The sequence below is a fragment of the Cryptomeria japonica genome, chromosome 3, assembly GCF_030272615.1.
Source record: "Cryptomeria japonica chromosome 3, Sugi_1.0, whole genome shotgun sequence".
NCBI lineage: Eukaryota > Viridiplantae > Streptophyta > Pinopsida > Cupressales > Cupressaceae > Cryptomeria > Cryptomeria japonica.
In genome coordinates this window covers 173783903-173805909 of record NC_081407.1, presented here as the reverse complement: position 1 = coordinate 173805909, position 22007 = coordinate 173783903, and the positions used below count along the sequence as shown (strand labels likewise).

Genomic DNA, 22007 nt, shown 5'->3' with positions numbered 1-22007 from the left:
GGATTTTTGCTGATCTGGGGAGTATTTGCTCCCTCTTTTAGCGTACTTCAAACATTTTCTGTTTTGGATATGTACCTGCTATAATTTTAATAAAAATTCCTTTGCTTAGCCATTTACCAATCAAAGAAAAAGAAAAAAAACGTTTCTGATCAGATTTTATGATTTATCATGGGAATGAAAAAATAAAGAAAGGGAAAAAAAATCGAGATATGATCCGAAACATAAGATATAATCTGAAAACTCTAAGATACTCTAATTCATAAATATTCAAAACAAACATTATGAACTTCAAAAATTCTCTCTACATAAATAACACAATTGTTCTCTCTCTACATAAATAGCACAATCGTTTATTATTCTCACTGGGTTTGTAATTTTGAATGCAGAGTTCCATTTATATACGAATATTTGTTTGTACTCTGAGAATTTAAGCAACCAAAAAAAAATTGATCTTAAAACTATCACCTACGCTTAACTACTCTCTTTACTGGATTTGTAGTTTTGAATGCAGAGTTCCATTTATAAAAGAAATTCACTATGCTTAACTGCTGTCACTTTCATCTGTGCTGCCATTTGGATGGCCTGCTCTATAGCCTACGCTTAACAGATTCTGGATGGATGAATGTTCTTTTAAGTTACCATATGTCCTGCCATAAACCATATTTTCGAGCATAACCTCCACCTCTCTCATGGTTGGTCTGTCCGCTGGATTTTCCCTTGTGCATTGGAGTCCTAATCCAATAAGACTAACCAGGCAACTGCCATGCTGAGAGGATTCCAATTCTTCGCCGGTTGTTTTAGGTGTGGCACTACTGGACTCGCCTACAGTTTGTCGATCAACCAGTAGCTCTCTGTCCACCACTTCCTCCAATGCCTCAGGGAATGCACTTCTCACCCATCTGGGCAAAGTGTGGTCTCCAGAGAACATATCGTCTGTAGGCCTCTTTCTAGTCACCATTTCAAGCATGAGCATCCCGAAGCTGTAAACATCTCCCTTGGTACTCACTTCTCCTCCCAATCCATATTCTTGCAACAATAAAACATAATTTTGTTGTTGAGAAGACAACTAATACACGGGAAAGAAAAAGCCAAGACAAACACTTAAATTGTAAAAAGGGCTCGGGTTTTCACCTGGAGCAAGGTAGCCTACTGTTCCCTTCAGTCTGGATGTGCTACTACTTGCAGAAACATGGGATGTCAATAGACGAGAAATTCCAAAATCAGCTACATGGGCTGTCATGGTTTCGTCCATTAAAACATTGGAGGGTTTCAAGTCACAGTGAACAATAGGAGGAGAACAATCGTGGTGTAAATATGCCATCCCGTGTGCCACGTCAAGTGCAATGTTCACTCTCATCTTCAAACTCAAGCTACTTTGTGTTTCATCTCGGTGGAGGTGTTGTTCTAGACTCCCCTGTGACATAAACTCCAGTACTAGAGCTCTGAAATCTCCAGCAGAGGAAGAGGACAAGACTTTCACAAGATTGCGGTGCCTGATTTTTCTCAGTACTCTGCATTCCCTGATGAAATGCTTGTATGAATTTTGAGGGTCGTGATCGAATAACTTAATAGCCACCAATTTATTATCAGACAAGAGCCCTTTGTAGACTGACCCGAAGCTACCATTGCCGAGTAAATTAGCGGCACTAAATCCTCGGGTTGCTGTGTGAAGTTCCTGGCTAGAAATTTGCAAGAAACCTTGCCCCAACAAAATATCTGTAAGTGGTGCCCTTTTAAGTCTTCTGTAGAAAATGTAAAATGCACCCAAAATGCAACACAATGTGAAGACAGTGCCAATTGAAGCACCCAAGATAATGTTTCTGCTCAATGCATCATGTTTTTGGGCTGAGCTTGTGCAATTTCGTAAATTCAACCAGCCCGAGGCTGCACATAATCCTGGATTCGCCAAAAATGATGTTGCGCTCAGGTTTCTAAAAGCTCCTTGATCTGGGACTGATCCATTCAAGTTGTTGTATGAGAAATTTAAATGCCGGAGCATGGTGAGGTTTGCAATAGAAGGTGGCACTGGCCCAGACAACTCATTGAAAGATATGTCAATGCTTTCAAGGCTCTTAAGCTGCCCTATTGTTATTGGCACCATTCCCTCCATTTTGTTTTTGGAAAGGTTCAGGTATTGCAATCCCGAACAACTGCCAATATCTCCAGGGATAGGTCCTGTCAGTTTATTGGCTGAGATATCTATGGCTTGAATCTGTTGCATTCCTCCCAGCGAAGGCAATTTCCCTGTCAATGAATTGTGTGAAAAATTGAGATAAAACACCAACGAATGGAGGCTTGAGATCTCCATAGGGATACTTCCTGTAAGGCTGTTGTATGAGAGGTCAATCTTCTCCAGGCGGAAACATTGCCCAATGGCATTCGGTATCCTTCCGGTGAGCTCGTTCTGACTCAAGTAAAGTTCCCTCAGCTGTTGCAGGCTGCCCAAAGATGAAGGAATTTCCCCTGAAATATGATTTAGCCCAAACCATAGATATTCTAGGTTTACCAGCATGCTAAACCCTAATGGAATGGTGCCTTGCAATTTATTGGAGCTCAAACCCAACATTTGTAGATTCTTTAGAAGGCCCAATGAATTCGGAACCTGCCCAATTATATTGTTATAACTGAGATCGAAATTGGTCAATTCTGTAAGGTTACTAATCTCTTCTGGTATGCTGCCAGTGATGTTGTTGACAGCCAAGTACAATGTTGATAGCCTGGGAGAGAGGTTTCCTATGCCACTTGACAAATTGCCACTGAAATTGTTTTCTTGTAATTCCAACTCTTCCAGAATGGAGCAGTTAGAAAATACGTCTAATACACACATTGTAGCACAGTGTCCATTTGACAGGCTATTAGATCCGAGGTTCAGTATCTGCAAAGCAGTAAGCATTCCCAATTCTTGAGGCACCGCACCACTTAGTTGATTCAATGGGAGATCAAGAATTGAGAGCTGAGAACAATTTCCTAGAGACTTTGGGATACCCCCACGAAATTGATTACCTCCAGCAGCAAAGATTTGTAAGTTGGGAAGCTTCAGGCCAATATCTGCAGGAATGGAGCCCACAAACCTGTTGTTTGCCAGGCCAAGCCACTGCAATTGTGTAAAGTTTAACAATTCTCGGGGTATTGCTCCTCTCAACTTGTTATCACCAAGATCAAGTGTTTGTAGACCAGTCAGCATCGCCAATTCTCGGGGTATTGCTCCGCTCAACTTGTTATAATTTATTGTAAGAAAATCGAGCGCGGAACAATTTCCTAGAGATTTTGGGATGTTGCCACTTAACTGATTGTCCAGCAGTTCCATCTGTTGCAATTTGGGTAGCTTATATCCTATAACCTCCGGAATTGTACCTTCAAACTTGTTGGTCCCTAGCGCCAATAGCTCCAATTCAGTATAGTTCAAGAAAAAATAAATTGATCCTCCGAGGCTATTATTAGTGAACCACAGTTCCTGCACTCGGGTAAGTGAGCCCAATTCTGCTGGAACGGTGTCATACAAGGAATTAGAAGCTAAATTCAGAATCTCCAGAGATGAACAGTTCGCCAGGGAAATGGGAATGCTACCTGTAAGACTATTGTTAGAAAAGTCAATCATCCTCAGTCTCCATAATTTGCCAATCTCCTTGGAGATGCTACCGTTCAGTTTGTTGGAATCCAGACGCAGATATTGTAATCTGGTCAATGTTGTGAATATCTCAGATGGAATTGGTCCTTCAAGCACATTCTCGTACAAAGATAAGACACGCAATTTTGTGCAGTTACTGATAGACCTGGGGATAGTGCCTACCAAAAGGTTATGCCCAAGATTTAGTCTTTTAAGCGCAGTGCAATTTGCCAAGCCTTGAGGGATGATACCACTCAATTTATTGGTAGAGATGTTGAGTTTCTTCAAGTTATGCAAGGAACTCAGCTCTGGTGGAATGATTCCACTCAACAAATTACTGTTTAATCGGAGTTCTAAAAGATTTGTGCACTTACACACAGACTAACTGGAATTGAACCCTGCAAGTTGTTTTCATAGAGTTTAATGTATTGCAGCTTTTGTAATTTACCAAGCTCTTGGGGAATGTGAGCAGAGAAATAATTATGGGAGAGGTCGAGCATTGTAAGGAAGGATAGGTTGCCTATGTGAGGGGGTATGGTAGCAGCCAATCCCCTGTATTTGAGAATCACACTCACAACTCTTTGATTGCGATCGCAACTTATTCCAGTCCAGTTACAAATATTATTTCCATTTACCCAGTTGGACAGAGAACGAGTTGGATCCATTTTTACGGACATTTTTAGTTCAATCAGAGCTTCTGCATCAATTTGATTCTGGTATTGCAACTCATTGGACGAAAACGTAACAAATATAAAAGTAGTGAAGATGAGTAGAAGAACAAACTGACCTTTACAATTCATGGACTCTTGCAAACTATTCATTTCTGAAAGCGGGATTAATCCACCTGGTATTGCAATTGTTTACCCAGTCTTGTTAGAAGCATCGATAACAGATCTATTGTTTCTCTTATTTAAAGATTCATGTCAGAACTTTTCAATTGCAATTGGGAAACCTCAAGCACAGACATAAGTCAAAAGTCAAGGGAGAAGAGGCCATGCATTGTGATTTTGGAAACTTGAATCTGGATCAATGTTATTATTTAGAATTTTATTTTAATTGTCATTTTGGAAAACTATTGGGGCTTGCATAATTTATAATGATTGTTTTTTTAAATATTATTTTTGATTGAATTAAGGTCTTTAATATCACATCCCGAATCATATGCATGCTTATAAGACGGGTAGATCAAGAGTCAACATCAATAATTTCACCTTAGATATCAATTGGAGATTTGAACTTAAGTAAGTTTGAAATTGTCAAAAGCCTTACATATGACCTACAATGTGAAACAAATTTATAGATTTTTAAGTCCACATAAAAAGCCTATCAATTAATTAGGATTACTTATTAAATACATTATGTTTTTGGTAGTTGATTTTTGATTAAACATTACAAAACATTATAATTATTTCATAACAATCAAATAAAAATAGTGAGACCTATTAAAACATATATTTGTGAGTTTTGTGGGAGATGAAAAATCCTATTTTAAACACATGTATTTAATTCAAATACTCCACTTCTACAATATAAAAATTTGTCTAGCTTCTATATTATTTTTTTCTAATTAAGAAAAAAAATCGTTTGACTAATTAATTTTATTTGTAATGTAACTTTTATTTCTAAGAAAAGATTCCTTTACATTTACTGTCCTGATTAAAAGTAATAAACAATAAAAATATAATTTATAAACAATGTAATTAGTTTTTTTTAGAACTCATGGTTTGAATATATGAAATTATACTCGCTAAATATTTAGTGCATTGGTTGATCATGTCATTTTGATGAATACTATTATAATCTATGATATGATACATATAATTATATTATATTTAAGCCGATAGGCTTTCAGTGGGGGCATTTATGCCCGGAAAATTGTCAGCCATCCCGGAAAAGGAATTCCGGTCACATTTTGCGGGAAGTTGGTTGCGGCATCGTATTGTTTTTTTGGGGCATCATTTCCGGTGGCATCATTAATGTAACCCAAGTCATTTCTGGTGGCTTCAGTGTGGGCATTTACGCACGAAAAACTGTCAGCCCTCCGAAAAATTGTCAGCCTCTGGTAGCTTTGCGTTGGAAATTCCCAGCCTCCGGTAACGTTGCATCGAAAAGATTAAAACCTGCAAAAAGTAAGTAGTATGTCTTGTGTGAATTTGTCAGCCAAGTTACTTCATCTCGCATGGACATTGATGGTTGGGCAGACGGTAAACACCCCTATTACTTTGATGGGGTTCCAGAGGATGGATGTTTTTGCTTGGTTAAGCTTTTGGAGAAGAAGAGGGTTTGCAAAGTGTTTGTAATATCTGTAGTTGGGTTTCCTGCATTCACCGCTTTATGTGCAGTTGGGTTTCTTGTGTTTACCGCTTTGTGCAGGGTTAGGACTTTCAGGCATTGGCCGTATGTTGGCGCTTTGTGCTGAGTTACTGCTATGTTTGATTTTCGAGAGCAATACTCAAAAGGGTTTTATGTAGCTGCACTTGGTTTTGATTGGAGAGGAAGTGGGTATTTAGATGTTTCCTTGTATCCCCACTTGGTTTTTTAATTGATCGTTTAGTTTTTGGAGAAGAACATGATATTCAGAGGTTGCGTCATATTTGCAAGTGGGTTTTTTTACCTTTCTAGGTAAGCTAACTAAATCAGTTCCCTGCAATTATTTTTTGTGTTGCATTTTGTAGTTTTATGTATACCCTGTTGCGATTTTGTGTTTGATATGTTTATTTGCGACTAGGGCTTCAGTGTGTTTTTTGCCTTCTCCTAGGAAGCTATTTTTTTCGTCAGTTTTCTGAAGTTTTCTACACTGGGATTACTAGGGTTGTTTCTTTCTATGTAAATTAGGAATGAAGATTTTTTTCCCTCCTCTGCCATGGTGAAGCCGAAGAAGAAAAAGGGCGCAACAACCAGTAATTCCACCTCCGCGACCACTTCATATGTACTTGTTTGTCACCAAAAGCTTTTGCTTCGCAATTGACATGGACAACCAGCGTATTTACAGGTAATAGTGCCCTTTCCCTTCCAGCTTATTCAGGGAAAAAACCACTGTGTGGTAATAAGCCCCAATGGAGCCATTTGCCTTTTCAAGTTCCAAACCGCAACATCTGAAAATTTTGGCACTTGTAAACCCTCTTCGAGTTCTTTTACTGGAGTTTATACTAGTTGATAATTAATCCTCATAGACGTTACCTTTGACTGAAATGTCAAAACTTACTCTTCCACGCTTTGTAACGACGTGCAAATTCATGGGTTATAGACATGTACTTTATATTCGTCCTTTTTAAAGATTTCTCTTCCGACGAACCATGGTATAGAGCTGGTAGATGTAAAATTTATATTTTTCCACCTAACAAATGATTTGGGTTCCTATTGCTAAAGATCAATTGTCTGTAATAGGTATGGGATTGAACAAGAGTACACGCTTCTGTAGAAGGATGTGAATTGGGCACTAGGGTGGCCTATGGGTGGTTTCCTCGGTCCCCGGGAGCTAACTCAACCCACAATAAATCTTGCTTTCTCACGAATTTTGTTTCTTAATCTTATTTGATAGTATATCTTAATTCACCTAAATCATATATTAAGATAAGGAAGGGTTTATATTCATGCTGCAGTATCGATTTGCTGATATTTTTTCCTTTTTTTGTGATTATAAATAGGGCCCTACTACTGCGCTATTGGGGCTGATAAACCATATGGTCGTGATGCTGTTTGCGCCTACTACAAGGCATGTCTATACACTGGCATTAACATCAACGGTATTAATGGAGAGGTCATGCCCGGTCAGGTAATGATAATATTTAATGGATCTAATGCTATCACATTGAGAAGCAATTAAATGACAGTTTGACTTTAGTTAGCAGAAAGCAATTTTTTTAACTGAAACAGTGGAAATTCCAGGTTGCTCCATCTGCTCGAATTTCATCAAGGAATCAAGTGTGGGTAGCTAGATACATTCTTGAGGTAGGATTGAAAAGCCTTTTCAAGAAATGCATGTCATATTGGATGGTTTCTTGTTGTTTCAACTATTATTCTTGGGTTCTTTTTCATATTCAAGTGCAACGTTTGGTGTAGAGAGTTATAGAAGCTGCTGGTGTTGTAGTCTCATTTGACCCCAAACCTATTCAGGACAATTTTTCATTGTGCTTAAAAAGACAAATTTTAGTTTGTGTTTCATTTTCTTTTGAATATATGCATATTATTGGTAGTTTCATCAAATTTCCAAAATCTCAATGATTTATGAAATTTATAACTTAGATTTTGCTTGAGATTACATTGAGAAGAATATTGATTCCTTTATAACTTAGATTTTGCTTGAGATTACATTGAGAAGAATATTGATTCCTTTTAGTTTGGAGCGTTGGTTATTATATTACCCAATCTATTAGATCATGTTTCCCAACTTGTTACCCTAATTATCTAATTTTATGTGATTATTAATTTATAATCATCTTGAAGGCCTTGCGATCTCATGCTTTTCTCTGTGGGAAATTCTTATTTTTTGTGAATCCATTTTTGAAGATGTCGTCCTTTATGTCTACAAATGGAATATATAAGAAAACCAGGTTGGTGGTCTTGAAAGGAGCAGCATCTCCCAAAGATCGCTTCACTTTGCCAGCATGAAGTATCGAGTTTTGCCTCAATGTATTTGCATATGCATTGACCAACTCATTTTTTCACAACTCTTGTTTGAAATTATGTGTTGGAACTCATATTTGCTCTAAATTCTTTGGTGGTTGAATAGGAGTGGGTAATGGAGAATATTGGAGACAAGATTAGCAATCAAAAAAATCAAAGTTCACCAATTTCTGTTTATACAGAAGAGGTACCCCAATTTATTTTATTTTTATCATTTAGTTTATTTTTTGTTCTCTTAGGTACCATGGTGCATGTGGTCATTGCCAGGGCAATATGAATAGATGAATTCCCAATTTAACTTGTTTGAGTTTTTGTTTTAGATTTAGATTTTGTGTTATAGTTGAAAGTCTGTTTCACATGTATTTTTCTAGGCTTATTATTTTGTGTCCTTGTTATCTAATGCCTTGTATTTTTTTTTCATTTGTATATAATATACACTATATGTGACAATAAAGCATTTTATTCTTTTTTTTAGTCGACCACAAAACATCTCACATTACTATTATATACCAAAGATAAACAATTGGAATTTTTTTACACATGGAGATCTGAAACAAAAACTGAAATAATCAACTCACCCAATTTCTGCGTTGCCACCGCCAAACACTAGAGCTGCTGATGATTTGTAAAAATCAGCAGGGATGAAATGAGAAAGAAGAGAATCCCCATACTAATTACTCCATCTAACCCCTCGTATAGACTTGAAATTGAAATGAATCTGATTCTTCTAAAATAGCTTCACATATGTTAATCGTAGTTTTAATGAACTCAAGTTATGGATGATCACCAACCGTGGATATTGTAATCGCCATCCATATCATTACTTTCAACGTGAGACTTTGTGGATTCTGCACGTTGTCTTCAAAATTGACTACAGTTCTTCAATTTTTCAATTTATTCATATCATATAATTTAGATCCATTTTCATATCATATCAATTAGATTCATTTTTCATTTTCATATCATTTAGATTCATTTTTATATCATGTCATTTAGATTCATTTTTATATCATATCATATCATTTAGATTCATTTTCATTTTCATATCATTTAGATTCATTTTCATTTTCATATCAATCAAGGAAGAATTGGATGTAAGTTCACTAATTTTTCAATATGAATTCAAAGATGAAGAAGGCAAAAGTTAATCAATTTTCTTTGTCAAAGAGGACGTTGATCCTACCTTACTTTTTGAGGAGATTGAAACTAATTTTGTTGACTGATAGGTTTCTGTTTTGAACTATTTGAATTTTGAGTTCTACTTTCGTTTAAGTGAGAAACAATCATTTATCTATTTTATCCTCAGTTAATTTCTATAGCTAAATTTCTCTTTCGATGGCACTTGACACTGACCTCTTTAACCTATAGCAATCATAAATGGTTCTACTAAACTATAACTTTGACTGTAAACTTATGACAAGACACATTTACTTTTGAGTTTTAAATTTTCTTTGGAAATTCCAATAGCATCTATATGAAAGATGGTAATTGTTTTCCAATTTCCAGGTAGGAGGATGGTCTCAAGAGTATGAAGGGTTAACATTTGTAACAATCCAAGGGGCAAGGCATGAGGTACCACTACATAAACCTAAAAAATTCTTTATGCTCTTCAAATCCTTCTTAGAGGGTAAGCCAATGTCAGCAATGCCAGCCTCCCTAGAGCTTTTGGCTACTTCGTAACCCTCACGAAGCAAGATATGACAGGTCACAATAATGGGCGGGTCATGTGTTAGGGTTTCAAGCAGATCCGAAGCAAATATGAACTAACAATTATATGCAGATTTAAATACAAAAGATAAAGAAATAAAATAGGACACAGATAACACAGAGATTTAACGTGGTTCACCCAGAATGGGTTACGTCCACCATACACAGCCGTCCAATCTTTCTTATTATCCAGCAAAAATAGTACATCAACCCTCACAATGCCTTAAGCATCCCAGCCACTTATAACAGCGTTTTTAGGGCAACAAACAAAGTCGGCCTTTTTTGGGTTTTATTACAATGTCGGTTTTCATCAACAAAAAACGGCAAAAAAATTTTTCTCGGGGGCTGCCGCCCCCGAACCCCTGCCCGGGGCCCGGCCCGGCCCCGGACCCCGGCGAGGATACGTGCTGAGTGTACAGTACTTTGCTGATCAGTCGCCACATTTCAACATCATGAGGTAGCACTACATGAACCTAGAAAAGACTTTATAATCTTCAAATCCTTCTTAGAGGGTAAGTCAATGCCAACCTTCTCACAGATTGTGTCTATTTTGTAACCTCATCGAAGAAAGATGCTACAGTAGCGTCACTTGGAATAATGAATAGATAGAAAATTCTATTGGTCTCTTCATTTGTCTGATATGGTTGTAGGCTCCCATAGCTAGGAGACAAGTAGAACAAAAATGTGTTGTAAAAAATTTACTAATTAGCCATGCAAACCCTTGTCTTTTGTAGACATTTATAGAAATTCCATTAATTTTTTTATTTTCTCTAACTTTAATATTATGAATGATTAATTTGTGAATAGTCTAGATTCAAATATTTCTCTATTCAAGGAAACTGTTTGGTGTTTGAAATAATTTTGTATGGTTTTTTGCATTTATTTGCTTGCTCCTGTATTTTCAGTAAAGTTTATAACTCAAGGTATTATTTGTTATTTTCCTGAATTTGTAACTCTTATTGCAATGGATTTTTCCATAAAATCATAAACTTGTTGGTACTTTATACATTATTGCACTCAGATCTTCAAGAACTACTCTTTATCGTTTGGCACAAAGTATATTTTAATGTAAATATTTCCCTATGGGAGAGTGAGTTGGAAACATTTTCTATGTGGTGACCTTTTATGTTATATGCATAGGATTATGTCAACTAATTGCTTGATACTAGCATCAGGATAACTATGCAATTCAGAGATATGTACGTGGAATTTTCTGCCCAGAATGGTTGTGCTTTGGAATGGGAAATTGTGCGCACATGTCTGGGTTTTCAATGGAATAACAATTAACCATAGCTTCAAATATTTAGCAGTAGCACTTGTTATATATTTATTTTGTTAATGTGTGTTGGTCTTCTTGAACCTGATGTGTACGTTGAGGTGTCAGGAGGAAGGGGAAAGCCATCAACAATTATTGACAAAGATGAAGGCTTAGGAAACATTAGCCTTCTTAAGATGTGTATAGTTTGTTAAGAAATAAATTAGGCAAATGACTTACAATATAATATTGATTAAGCTGTATATAAATAATTTTCTTTGTACTCTGAATTTCTTTGGCGCCAGTTTGATGTAGGAACATAAGAAAACTTAAACAAGCTTTTAAAGATACTAGAAGTGTGATTGTTGCGACTGCTTCAACTATTAGCTTGATTCTCTCTCTCATCTCACTCTCTCTCAAATGTATTTTATCCTCTATTTTATACTCTATTTCTTGTTATGTACACATACATAATTAACAAACTTTTAAAATTTTACTTTACAATTTTGTATGTTTTAAACTTATATGTAGAGTAGAAGATAATAAAAGTTGCAAGCAACCTTTTTGGATCATTTAAACTGTATTAAATTATGTATTAGGTATTTTTTTAATGGCCCTTCTATTCCCCAAGTTTTCATTCACATAAGATAAAGGGATTAGTCATTTGAACAGATACCAGACACTGATGCTATAGTGTATCTTTTTAGCATAATATTATCAGATGTTAAATAGTGAGAATATTATCATTTTAACTTTTTAATAGCATTCATCAACTAATACCAAATACAAAGCTTATGTATATGCAATGCTACAAAATAGGAATCACTTCTAGGAGATGCATTATTCTCAAACCATTTACCAATGTGGTGGAAATGGCATTGGTAAATTTTGAGACAATAATTCAATCAAGATGAATCTTTTCTTCATAAAAGTTGGTTGTCTCTTTAGTTGAATAAGGATAAAAAAACCAATTTAACTTACTACATGACATGCAGAACATGATTTGGTGTTGTATAAGGAGGCTAGCAACTTAGATGATGACCATGTTTAAACTCATCCCCTCATAAAATAATAAGTTGACACTCCAAATTTGATGACTAGGAATCTCCTCACAGTTGGTATTGCCTTGTCTTTCTAGCATTCAAAGGTACAAGCATCATGCTTACTTTAACAAGTGCAAGTGCACAAAATCAAAAAGTGTTGTGCTCAGAATTTGTAATTGTCATGACTAATTAGAATTGTTAATTGTGTATATATTATTCTTGTTACCCCCTATCGAACATGACATCCATCGCGTGGCAGGGCTGAACAACAAACATACACTTTGTTTGGCCAAGACTGCATGTGGTATAATTCTATGCAGATTACTGACGATATCATGTATCTCAAATTTATGTCCAATGCTTTGAAATGAATAGTTCAGGCTTGAATTGTTTGTATAGAATGCTTGTACATTGAATGGAATGCCTGTCATTAGGAACTAACTAGCAGGTGGAATCAATAATCATGAACTCGTGTGCAAGAAGGAATGCCACGACGTGGAATCCAAGGTGCAGGGGAGATGTATGTCCAAAATCAGACTTGTGTTGTAGAAGGTGGTTGGATTCAGTGTGTTTTAAATGGAGCTTTAAATTCTTGTAGAGAAAGGACGCATGTGGGGAATCTTTGGTTGGACTTGGGAATCCATGGCATATTATTGATTTTGTGGAATAATTGCTTAATGAATTTCGATAATCTGTTAATAGCAAAGCATCTGGCATTAATATATGTTGATCGATCTATGATTATAATGGAGCCTTATGAGCCAACACAATGTATTTATTCAAGGAATATCTACTATTTGTTTCATTTAATGATTAATCTTATGTTTATTTCATTATTGAATGTATCTTATCAGATGACCTTTTAGTTTAATTTATAATTGAAATTGATATGCTGATATAATTTGACTTTGTTCATATTTACATTTGATGAAATATTCAAATAACTGGTGCAAATCATATATTTCCCACAGTTCATAATATTAATAGTAAAATTATTCCTTAAATTTCTGATTTATAATTAAGAAAATGCCAATAAATCACATTTTGTATCCATTACAAACTTCTCCAATTGTAGCATTTGCTTACGCTTCAAACGCTTACCAACCACATACATTGGCATCATCTAAGAAAATATTATCCATTCCCTATTTAGAGGCGATTATTCTTATAAAATACTTGTAATTATATATAAAAATTATAAGACTATATTATAGATAACTTCTCATTGCAAATACATTTTATTAATATGCTCAGCAAAGTCTTCAACTCTTCATATCATAGTTAACCACACTATATCAACATTTTCCATTTTATGTATATACCACAGCACAAAAAATAAAAAAAATATTGCATCCTTTCCGTGCAATGGAAATGAAAACTTGCGGTTTGCAACCAATTATACCATTTTATATTAAACTAATAAACATAAAATAAACCACACCTTTAACAAAACAAACTATTCTCGACTACCATTAGTTAATTTATAAAATAATTATACCTTTAAATTCTGCACTTGGCCGACAAGTGTTTCTTGCATCCGAGGAGTACATCAATCGGTGGAGAACAATTCGAAGAAACTTGGGGTTCTATCGACTGAAGATAATATATGAGTGCTTGCCAATTCAATTATTGACAATCCCATTGAATTTATTTCTCTGTCTACATATAAGCACATAAAAATGTACATATATAGGAGTTCCCCTTCCCGCCTTTCACAAACTTCCCCTATCGGCTTCCCGTCGGCTTCCCGTTGCGGGCGCATTGCGTGCAACTGCTAGTTATTATTATTAGTCCCTGCCTATATATATAGGCAGAGACTAATGTTTTCACTTCACCCCATTAATCTTTTTTTGAAATCGTGTCAATACAAAAATTAAATGTTTATCCTATAGTTTGTCCTGCTCTGAATTTTCAAAACTATTTTTCATTGATTTTTTCATTTTCCTGATTGGTCTGTCGTAATTTTGTGGGGGTTTTGTTATTTTCTATTTAAAATTTTAGAAAAAAAATGTTTGAGCCAATGAGGGCTGAGCAGTGGAAAGATTTAAACATTTCCTATTTGTATCCTATTCACCAAATGAAAATTAATTTGTTTCTCATAAATTGTGCACTTAGGCCTAGCTTTATCCGTCCTTTTTCTGCTCCAATAGGCATATGTTGATTTATCACAATAAGTATTTTTTCGAACACTAAACCATATAGGTATAAGCTGATTTATCATAATAATAAGAAGGCTAATGCTTTTGCTCTTAAACTTTTCATATACCTTTTTAATTATATGTCTTATGAATTTTAAAAGAATATAATGAAGGGTGGTGAAATAATATAGGGTACTTTGAATGAATTAAAAAGACAATTTAATAATAAATATATGTTATAAAGGATGTTAAAACAAATTTTAAATGGTATAACATTTAATTTAATATTATAAAAAAAAAAAATGATTTTAAACATAATTGAATATTTCAAAAACATGTTGAAATTGAAATTATAAAAAAACAATTTAAGTAAATAAAAAATTAAATAACTTTTAGATAATTTTAATTTGTAATATAATTTTAATCTTTCAAAAATATTTATTACTTATATTTCTATTATTATATATAGTTATAGAATAACACATTGTTATTTTAAATAACCATAAAATATATTTAATTAATGCAAATCCTCTAACATAAATATCAAAAATTTGAACATAAAATTAATAATTAAATTCTATTATTTAAAAAAGTAGATGTTATTTTGTTTGCATGTATATATAAGTTTAAAATGTTGATTATATCACTTGTTAATTTATATTTTATTAAAATATTATCAAAATATTATTGCATTAGAAAATATATAATAATTAATATAGATATTATTAAAATATTATCAAAAATATTATTGCATTATAAAATATATAATAATTAATATAGATATTATTAAAATATTATCAAAAATATTACTACATTGGAAAATATATAATAATTACTATAGATATTTTAAATTCATCTACCTAAAAGATGCCAAAAGATATCAGACTCATTTCATTATAAAGGAATAGTCATATCCATCAAATTGATGAAGTTTTCTATTCATAATGATCAATATGCTAACTTTTGGACTTGAAAAATAGTCATATCCATCAAATTCATGAAATTTCCACATTCCATAATGATCAATATATTAACATCTAGATTAGACTATTTATATTTAATGTTTCAAATCAAGCTCTATGATCCATCTATCTCTTATCTTTTAGGTTCTCGTGTCATTCATCTTGGACCTCTTACTCTATTTATTATGTTGGCTCTCTTAACATCCTTCCATTTCTCTTCCCCTATCTGCCTTGACAATGGATCATAGAGTTTGATCTGAAACGTTGGCAACAAAAAATCTACATATTCTAATCCAAAAGTTAGGATATTAGTCATATCCATTTTTAAGAACTATAAATAATTATAAGATAAGAATTCATGGTTTTAATTTCAAGTATACTTCAAAATCACTTGATGATCAACATTTCAAAAATATTTATTGTAAGTGGAAAACTCAAATTCAACTACACTCGGAATTTGAGTATCAAAATTAAAAACAACCAACAATCTTATGAAGACTCTTTACAAATAAATTATTTTCTCATCAAATTTTAACAAATATTTATTCTAAGGAAAAACTCAACATTGACTATGCTACTAATAGTTATGCCTAGTACTAATTGATTTGAAGTCAAGGTCAATACTAATAGCTATAATCTCCACCAAATAAATCAAATTGTGATATGTTTGCCTTACAAGAATATCCATTGATCTCATTCATGAAAGATATTTGATTACCTAGAGCATCATGTTGCACATAAAATTAGTCATATTTGTAATTTGATGATAGTTGCAATTGCTTCAATATTCTCCATTAAAACAATGATGTGCAGTCAAATTGTAGGTTTTTTTTTGTTTCTTCTTTTCTAAGTCATCATTTTGACCAGCCTACAACACCTTTATGACACTCCCTATATCAGCTCTATAAAAAAATTACATTTTAGTCAATGGAAAGACTAAGCTATGACCACCACTATGTTATCAACATGAAGCACTCCCTATATGGAAGAGTTCAAGTCGTGTACAATCTAGTTGGAGAAGACCATTAAAACTCATTTATTTGCCTTTGAAAATATCATTTTTGAGGCCACTACAAAGCTATTGTGATTGATTTTTCACAATAAGTGTAAATATTTCAAATAACTTTATGTAGCACCTGTTTAATGGCTACAAAAAAATTTCTACAACAATTGTACAAGTATTGCAAATGACTTTCCCCAATAGTTATGTAGTTGTTGCAAACAACTTTTCACAACAATTATGTGAATATGATTGTTTTGTATGATTCATATTTTCAAAGGTTATACATTTTTCATTTTGTTCTATTAATGTGAATATTAGAATAAGATATTAATGTAAGAAAATAATTTATTCATTTATGTTTCATATATATTACATCACAAAAACAAAATTTGAGATAAAGCTTCAACGCTTCCTTTTTATACTTGACTTGCTAGTGTTACAAATGCATTGTATTAACGATTGTAGCTATCCTGAACTGGAATTTACTGAGCACATCTATATATCTATTTACAAAGGACAATAAATTTGAATTTATCACATGATCAAAAATCACTTCATCTGTGACCCATTTACATATTTGACTGCTATTCTCAATCATATTATAATTTTCCTATGACCTTTTACCACTATCTACATGTTTCTAATAAAAAATAATAAATCAACAAATTTTAGCAAATGGTAGGGACTCTAGCTGTATCACAGCTCTTGTTTTATATATTTGTTTTTTAGTTTGATTAGAGATGATGCTTCTTTCAATCTATTATATTGAAATTATTTTTAGCTTGATTATTTTTGTGAGTATTTGCATACATGAATAACAATTTTAATTTTAGTGTTTAGAGGGAACACATTTTGATAGATAATAAAATTTCTTGACTCAAATAATTGGTATACCTAATGATATATATGCAATCTAATAGTATATAAACACAAAAATCAATAATTAAAGACAAATTTTTACCAATAAAAATAGGAAAATTGATTTTACTTTTTTTCATCTAATTTTTTAAGGAAAGTGATGCATTCCACTCAATCTTTAGAACAAATCTACACCTAATAATTCCTTGTTATTTGATCTTAATGCATTATTTTCTTGTACCATCTTTATATTTCAATTTCCTTGTAAAATTAATAAGGGACCTCTATACATTTGGACAAGGTTAATGTTTAATGCTATCACGTTTCCACAATCCATGTTGTAATTCTTATAATGCGTCTAGATTTGATTGTGTGGAAGATTTTTTTCCATCAATGTTTCGAATCACACTCCAGTGATTCATCGTCAGAATGAGAGTGATTCGAAACGTTGATGGAAAAAAATCTTGCACAAGGTTAATGTTTTTTTATTCATTTTTTAAAATTATATTTTTTGACAAAATAAAAATCATTTGTCATTTACAAAATAATTTGAAATTTTTTTCCAATTATTTTATTCTATTGGTGATAAATTGTAGCATTTTAAATGATCATGATTCATAATAAAAAGCAAACCAATTTTGTGATTACATTTTACCTAGATATAACTTTTTTGTTTATTGGTCAACTATTACAAACCTTGTAGTTAGGAAATTTGTTGCATCTAGATATTTTAATCAATAAAAAAATAAAGTGTAATGCTTAAAAATTAAAAATGAAATAATATATATAATTATTAAAGAGTGATACATGATTCTATAGACGTCTAAAAATGGTCAATGCTTGCGGAGTCATACTTTAACATTTGCGCATTGCCTTATTTTAGGGTTCTTGTGTTGCATTAACATTTCTTCTATGTTGCGCGCTTGGTCTTTATCATTTGCGAGCATCGAGTCCTTCTTCTACATTCCTCATTTTTCTTGTTTTCGAATTTAGTCTTGTCGATAACAATCTCCAGTCATGATTTTGGTCGATCCTCGTCCTTGTCAATCTTGTCATTTTGCGATCGATTCGTCATCAATCCTTGTTCTTGTCAATCTTGTCATTTTGCGATCGATTCGTCATCGATCCTTGTCCTTGTCAATCTTGTCATTTTGCGATCGATTCGTCATCAATCCTTGTCCTCTTGTCAATCTTGTCATTTTGCGATCGATTCATCATCGATCCTTGTCCTTGTCAATCTTGTCATTTTGCGATTGATTCGTCATCGATCCTTGTCTTGGTCAATCTTGTCATTTTGCGATCGATTTGTCATCAATCGTTGTCCTTTTTCAATCATGTCAATTTGGATCAATTAGTCATTGTTCCTCATCAATTGGCACCTATCAATTTGATCTCTTTGTCAATCTTGGTCAATTTGTCAACCAATCTCAATCGTTTATCAACATCGGTCCTTTGTCAATCGAAATCATGATCGAATCAACATTAATTTCTTGTTGTCTTGACCTAATTCCTTGTCCTCTTATTTCTAGGGTTTTATGATTTGATCATTAAATCCTTTTCTTCTTCTTGGTGGGTTAAATAAATCTATTTATTTAGTCCAAGGTCTTTTTCATGAATTAATCAATGGATGAAAACCTATTAATTAATTCACCTAATTTCTATTTCATCTTTTTTCCTCAATTTTCCAATTTACTAATTTCTCCTAATTCCTAATTTTCTATTTCTCCTATTTTCTTCAATTTTTCTAATATTTCCCCTAATTTCATGGGAATGACATTTCAATTTTGTCATAATTTGTCAATCAATCAATCTTGCATGTCAATTTGTCATAATTGTGTCAATCAATCAATCTTGCATAGAAAATGTCAATTTTGTCATAATTTGTCATATTTGTCATTCTTGATTTGAAATTTCCTTTCAAATCTCTTCATGCTAATCTTGTCATCTCTCCAATTTGTCTATAAATTGGATGATTTTCTTCAATCAGGATCAATCAATCACATTTTCGAGTAACCTTATGCTAAAAATTTCATCAATAACTTGCTTTCCACTTGCAAATGCACTTTGCAGGTGAGAACAACATCAAATTGGAAGGTGAAAGAAGAACAATGGAGGAACAATGAAGGAGATACAGGCTTTGGTTTTCTTTTTATTGTAGTATTTCATCTTCATGCCTTTATTGATTGTAATTAGGATTTCTTATCATTGCAATTTAGTTTTAGTGATTGAGCTAGTTTAATATCTATTGCTTTGATGATTTCCAAATTCCTATCTACATTTTCTGGTGAACCCGACGTGAACTAACCCCTTTAACCATGTTTTTGAGTGCTTTTGAGCTAATTTGCAGGTGAAAAAATCAAGAAACAGGGCAACTCAGAGCTTTCTGGACACTTCTGCACCTGTGTCAAAACATTTTGTGCCTGTGTCAGGGCATCCTGCGCCTATGTCAAAGAGATCTGCGCCTGTGTCAAAGAGATCTGCGCCTGTGTCAAGGCATTCTGCGCCTGTGTCAAGGCATTTTGCGCCTGTGTTGAGACATTTTGCGCCTGTGTGAGGCCAAAAACAGAGGTGAAACCAGTGTTTTTACTTGCAAATTATTTTGTCTTCATTCTGTTCTTATATTCTGGTTTTTCTTTGGTACTAATTCTCTGTGCAGCACCTTGGCGTTACGTGTGACGAAGACTAAAAATGAAACTACTAACAAATCTTATGCAAGACACGGTCAAAGACTTTTATTAAAACATCTTGCATGTGATTTTTAAAGTAGTTGCACATTTAATTTCTTAAATGTTAATGAACACCATGCATGCTTTGTTTTCTTTTAGTTTGATTGCATGTTTTAACCCTTAGAATTGGGCCTGCCTCCCGATTTGCCTGGCACTTCGCACAGGCATTGGTGAGAGGGAACGACCCTAAGTGGTGACGGGCTAAAGCCAAGCTCTTCCGAACCACTCTAAATAACTGTGGATGCAACGAAAGTTGTAGACAACGGGTGTTGGAATGGTATTGCGAGGACTTATTCGCCGGATCAATACCCACCCAAACGAAAGCCCTTACTAGAATCTCTTGTTTTTAGAGGCCAAAATCCTTCTATATGTTGGCTCAGACGTTGTGATACGCACATGCCGAAGACACCTCTCATGTACTCCTTAGTTAGAGATAGCAAGTTCTTGGGAAGTGATGCCCCTTGAACTCGAAGCTTGGTATGCTCGAGAAGTGAGTGCACTGTAAGGGGGAGCCAGTGCTACCAAGCGTCTAGCTATCTGGCTAAGTGTTGTATTTCGTTAGAGGATTCAATAGATATTGTCCTTTCCAGCCATAGGATTTGTTGTAAATGTGCTTGATTGTCTTGAGTCAAAGTCAAACAAACATTTTGTCTTCCGTGATTGTCAAAGGTTAAATTAAAAACAAACTTTCAAAAGTGCTCATAATCAACTTGGATTTTCAAAATCAATAACCTTCAAATTCAAAAGCAAGATCCAAACAAAAGTCCAAATTTGTCCAAGTATTCATCCAACATTTGAACATGGCTTGTCAAAACATTGAATGTCTTTGTTTCAAAATTCATGTCACTTTAGGCTAGGTTTTGCATAGTGCCACTTAGGTCCTAAGGCATATTGTCATCTCCTTTCATTTTAGTCCTTTTCATTGCAAGTGTCCTCATTTTGCACTTAGGTCCAAGATCATTTCCCTAAGTTTGCATTTCATTGTCATATCTAGGCTAGATTTCCATTTAGGTGACATTCCTGCATTATCCTTGTCATGCTAAAATTAGGTCTTGCCTAGGTTGCATTTTGCATATTCCAAGTCTTTGGTCTTCGCATATCCTTATCATTATATTGTCATCTTGTCTTGGCTTCATCTTGTCATATCATATCCTTAGATCATTTTCATGTCATATCCTAAGTCATTGTCATAATCATTGCCTTCTTGCATTTAGTCTCAAAAATTTGGTTTGTCAAACTTGAAAAATCAAAACTTTGGATGACACCCTAAGTTGTTGTTCGAGAGTCTTGACCTTGTCTAAAATTTGTCCTTTCATTAATATCATTTTTGTCAAACCTAGCTTAGTATCCAAGCATATAGGTGAGACATTGTCAATTTGTCCTATTGTCATTTGGTCCTTTGTCCTTTAAGGTCTTGACTTCATTTCAATTTCCCAAGGTTGTGTCTTTAGCTTTGCATTTCAAAAGTTTGTCTCCAAAAATTCAAAAAGTCCAAAAACATTAAGTTGCATTGTCATCCTTTTAGGTTGCATTTAGTTGCATATCATACATCATCCTTTTAAAATCAAAAGAATCCCAAAAATATTGCATTTGCATAGTGACATATTTGTTGAAATGAGGTCTCAACCTTCTTAGGAAGCCATGTCATCACAATTGAGAAATCAATCATGTCAATCCAATCTCTACATGTCTCAGAACTTGGATCAAACTTATCATGATGATGTAAATGTCCAAATACAAAAACTAGAGGAGAAACTAGTTCGAGAAAAAGAGATTTTGGAACAAAAAGTGAAAAATAGTGAGAAGATTAGATCCCAAATGTCCAAAACATTTAAAAAATTTCAAGGTCCAAACCCAAAATTTGAGCCAATTGATGTAAAAGCTCTTATTGATCGATCAGACATACCAGCTCTCATCTCTCAAATAGAGATGATGAAACAATTTCAAAAAACAAGCACAAATTTCAATCAAGTCCCAAATCAAAATTCATTTGGTCAAATTTCATTCAATCAAATCTCGAATCAACAACATATACAACCAACACAACCAATGGTTCAATTTCAACAATATGTCCAACCAACT

The 22007-nt window shown here is 33.8% G+C and overlaps 1 protein-coding gene across 1 annotated transcript; it reads right to left on the bottom strand.

The window, feature by feature from the left end:
* Positions 1-368: 368 nt before the first annotated feature.
* LOC131874587 (LRR receptor-like serine/threonine-protein kinase EFR) lies at positions 369-4481 on the bottom strand. The gene is made up of 2 exons (XM_059218135.1): positions 1132-4481; positions 369-1026 (listed from the first exon to the last, which is right to left on the bottom strand). Exons 1-2 carry the CDS (start codon positions 3596-3598, stop codon positions 542-544), a joined length of 2952 nt encoding a protein of 983 aa, XP_059074118.1. The 5' UTR covers positions 3599-4481; the 3' UTR covers positions 369-541.
* Positions 4482-22007: the final 17526 nt, after the last annotated feature.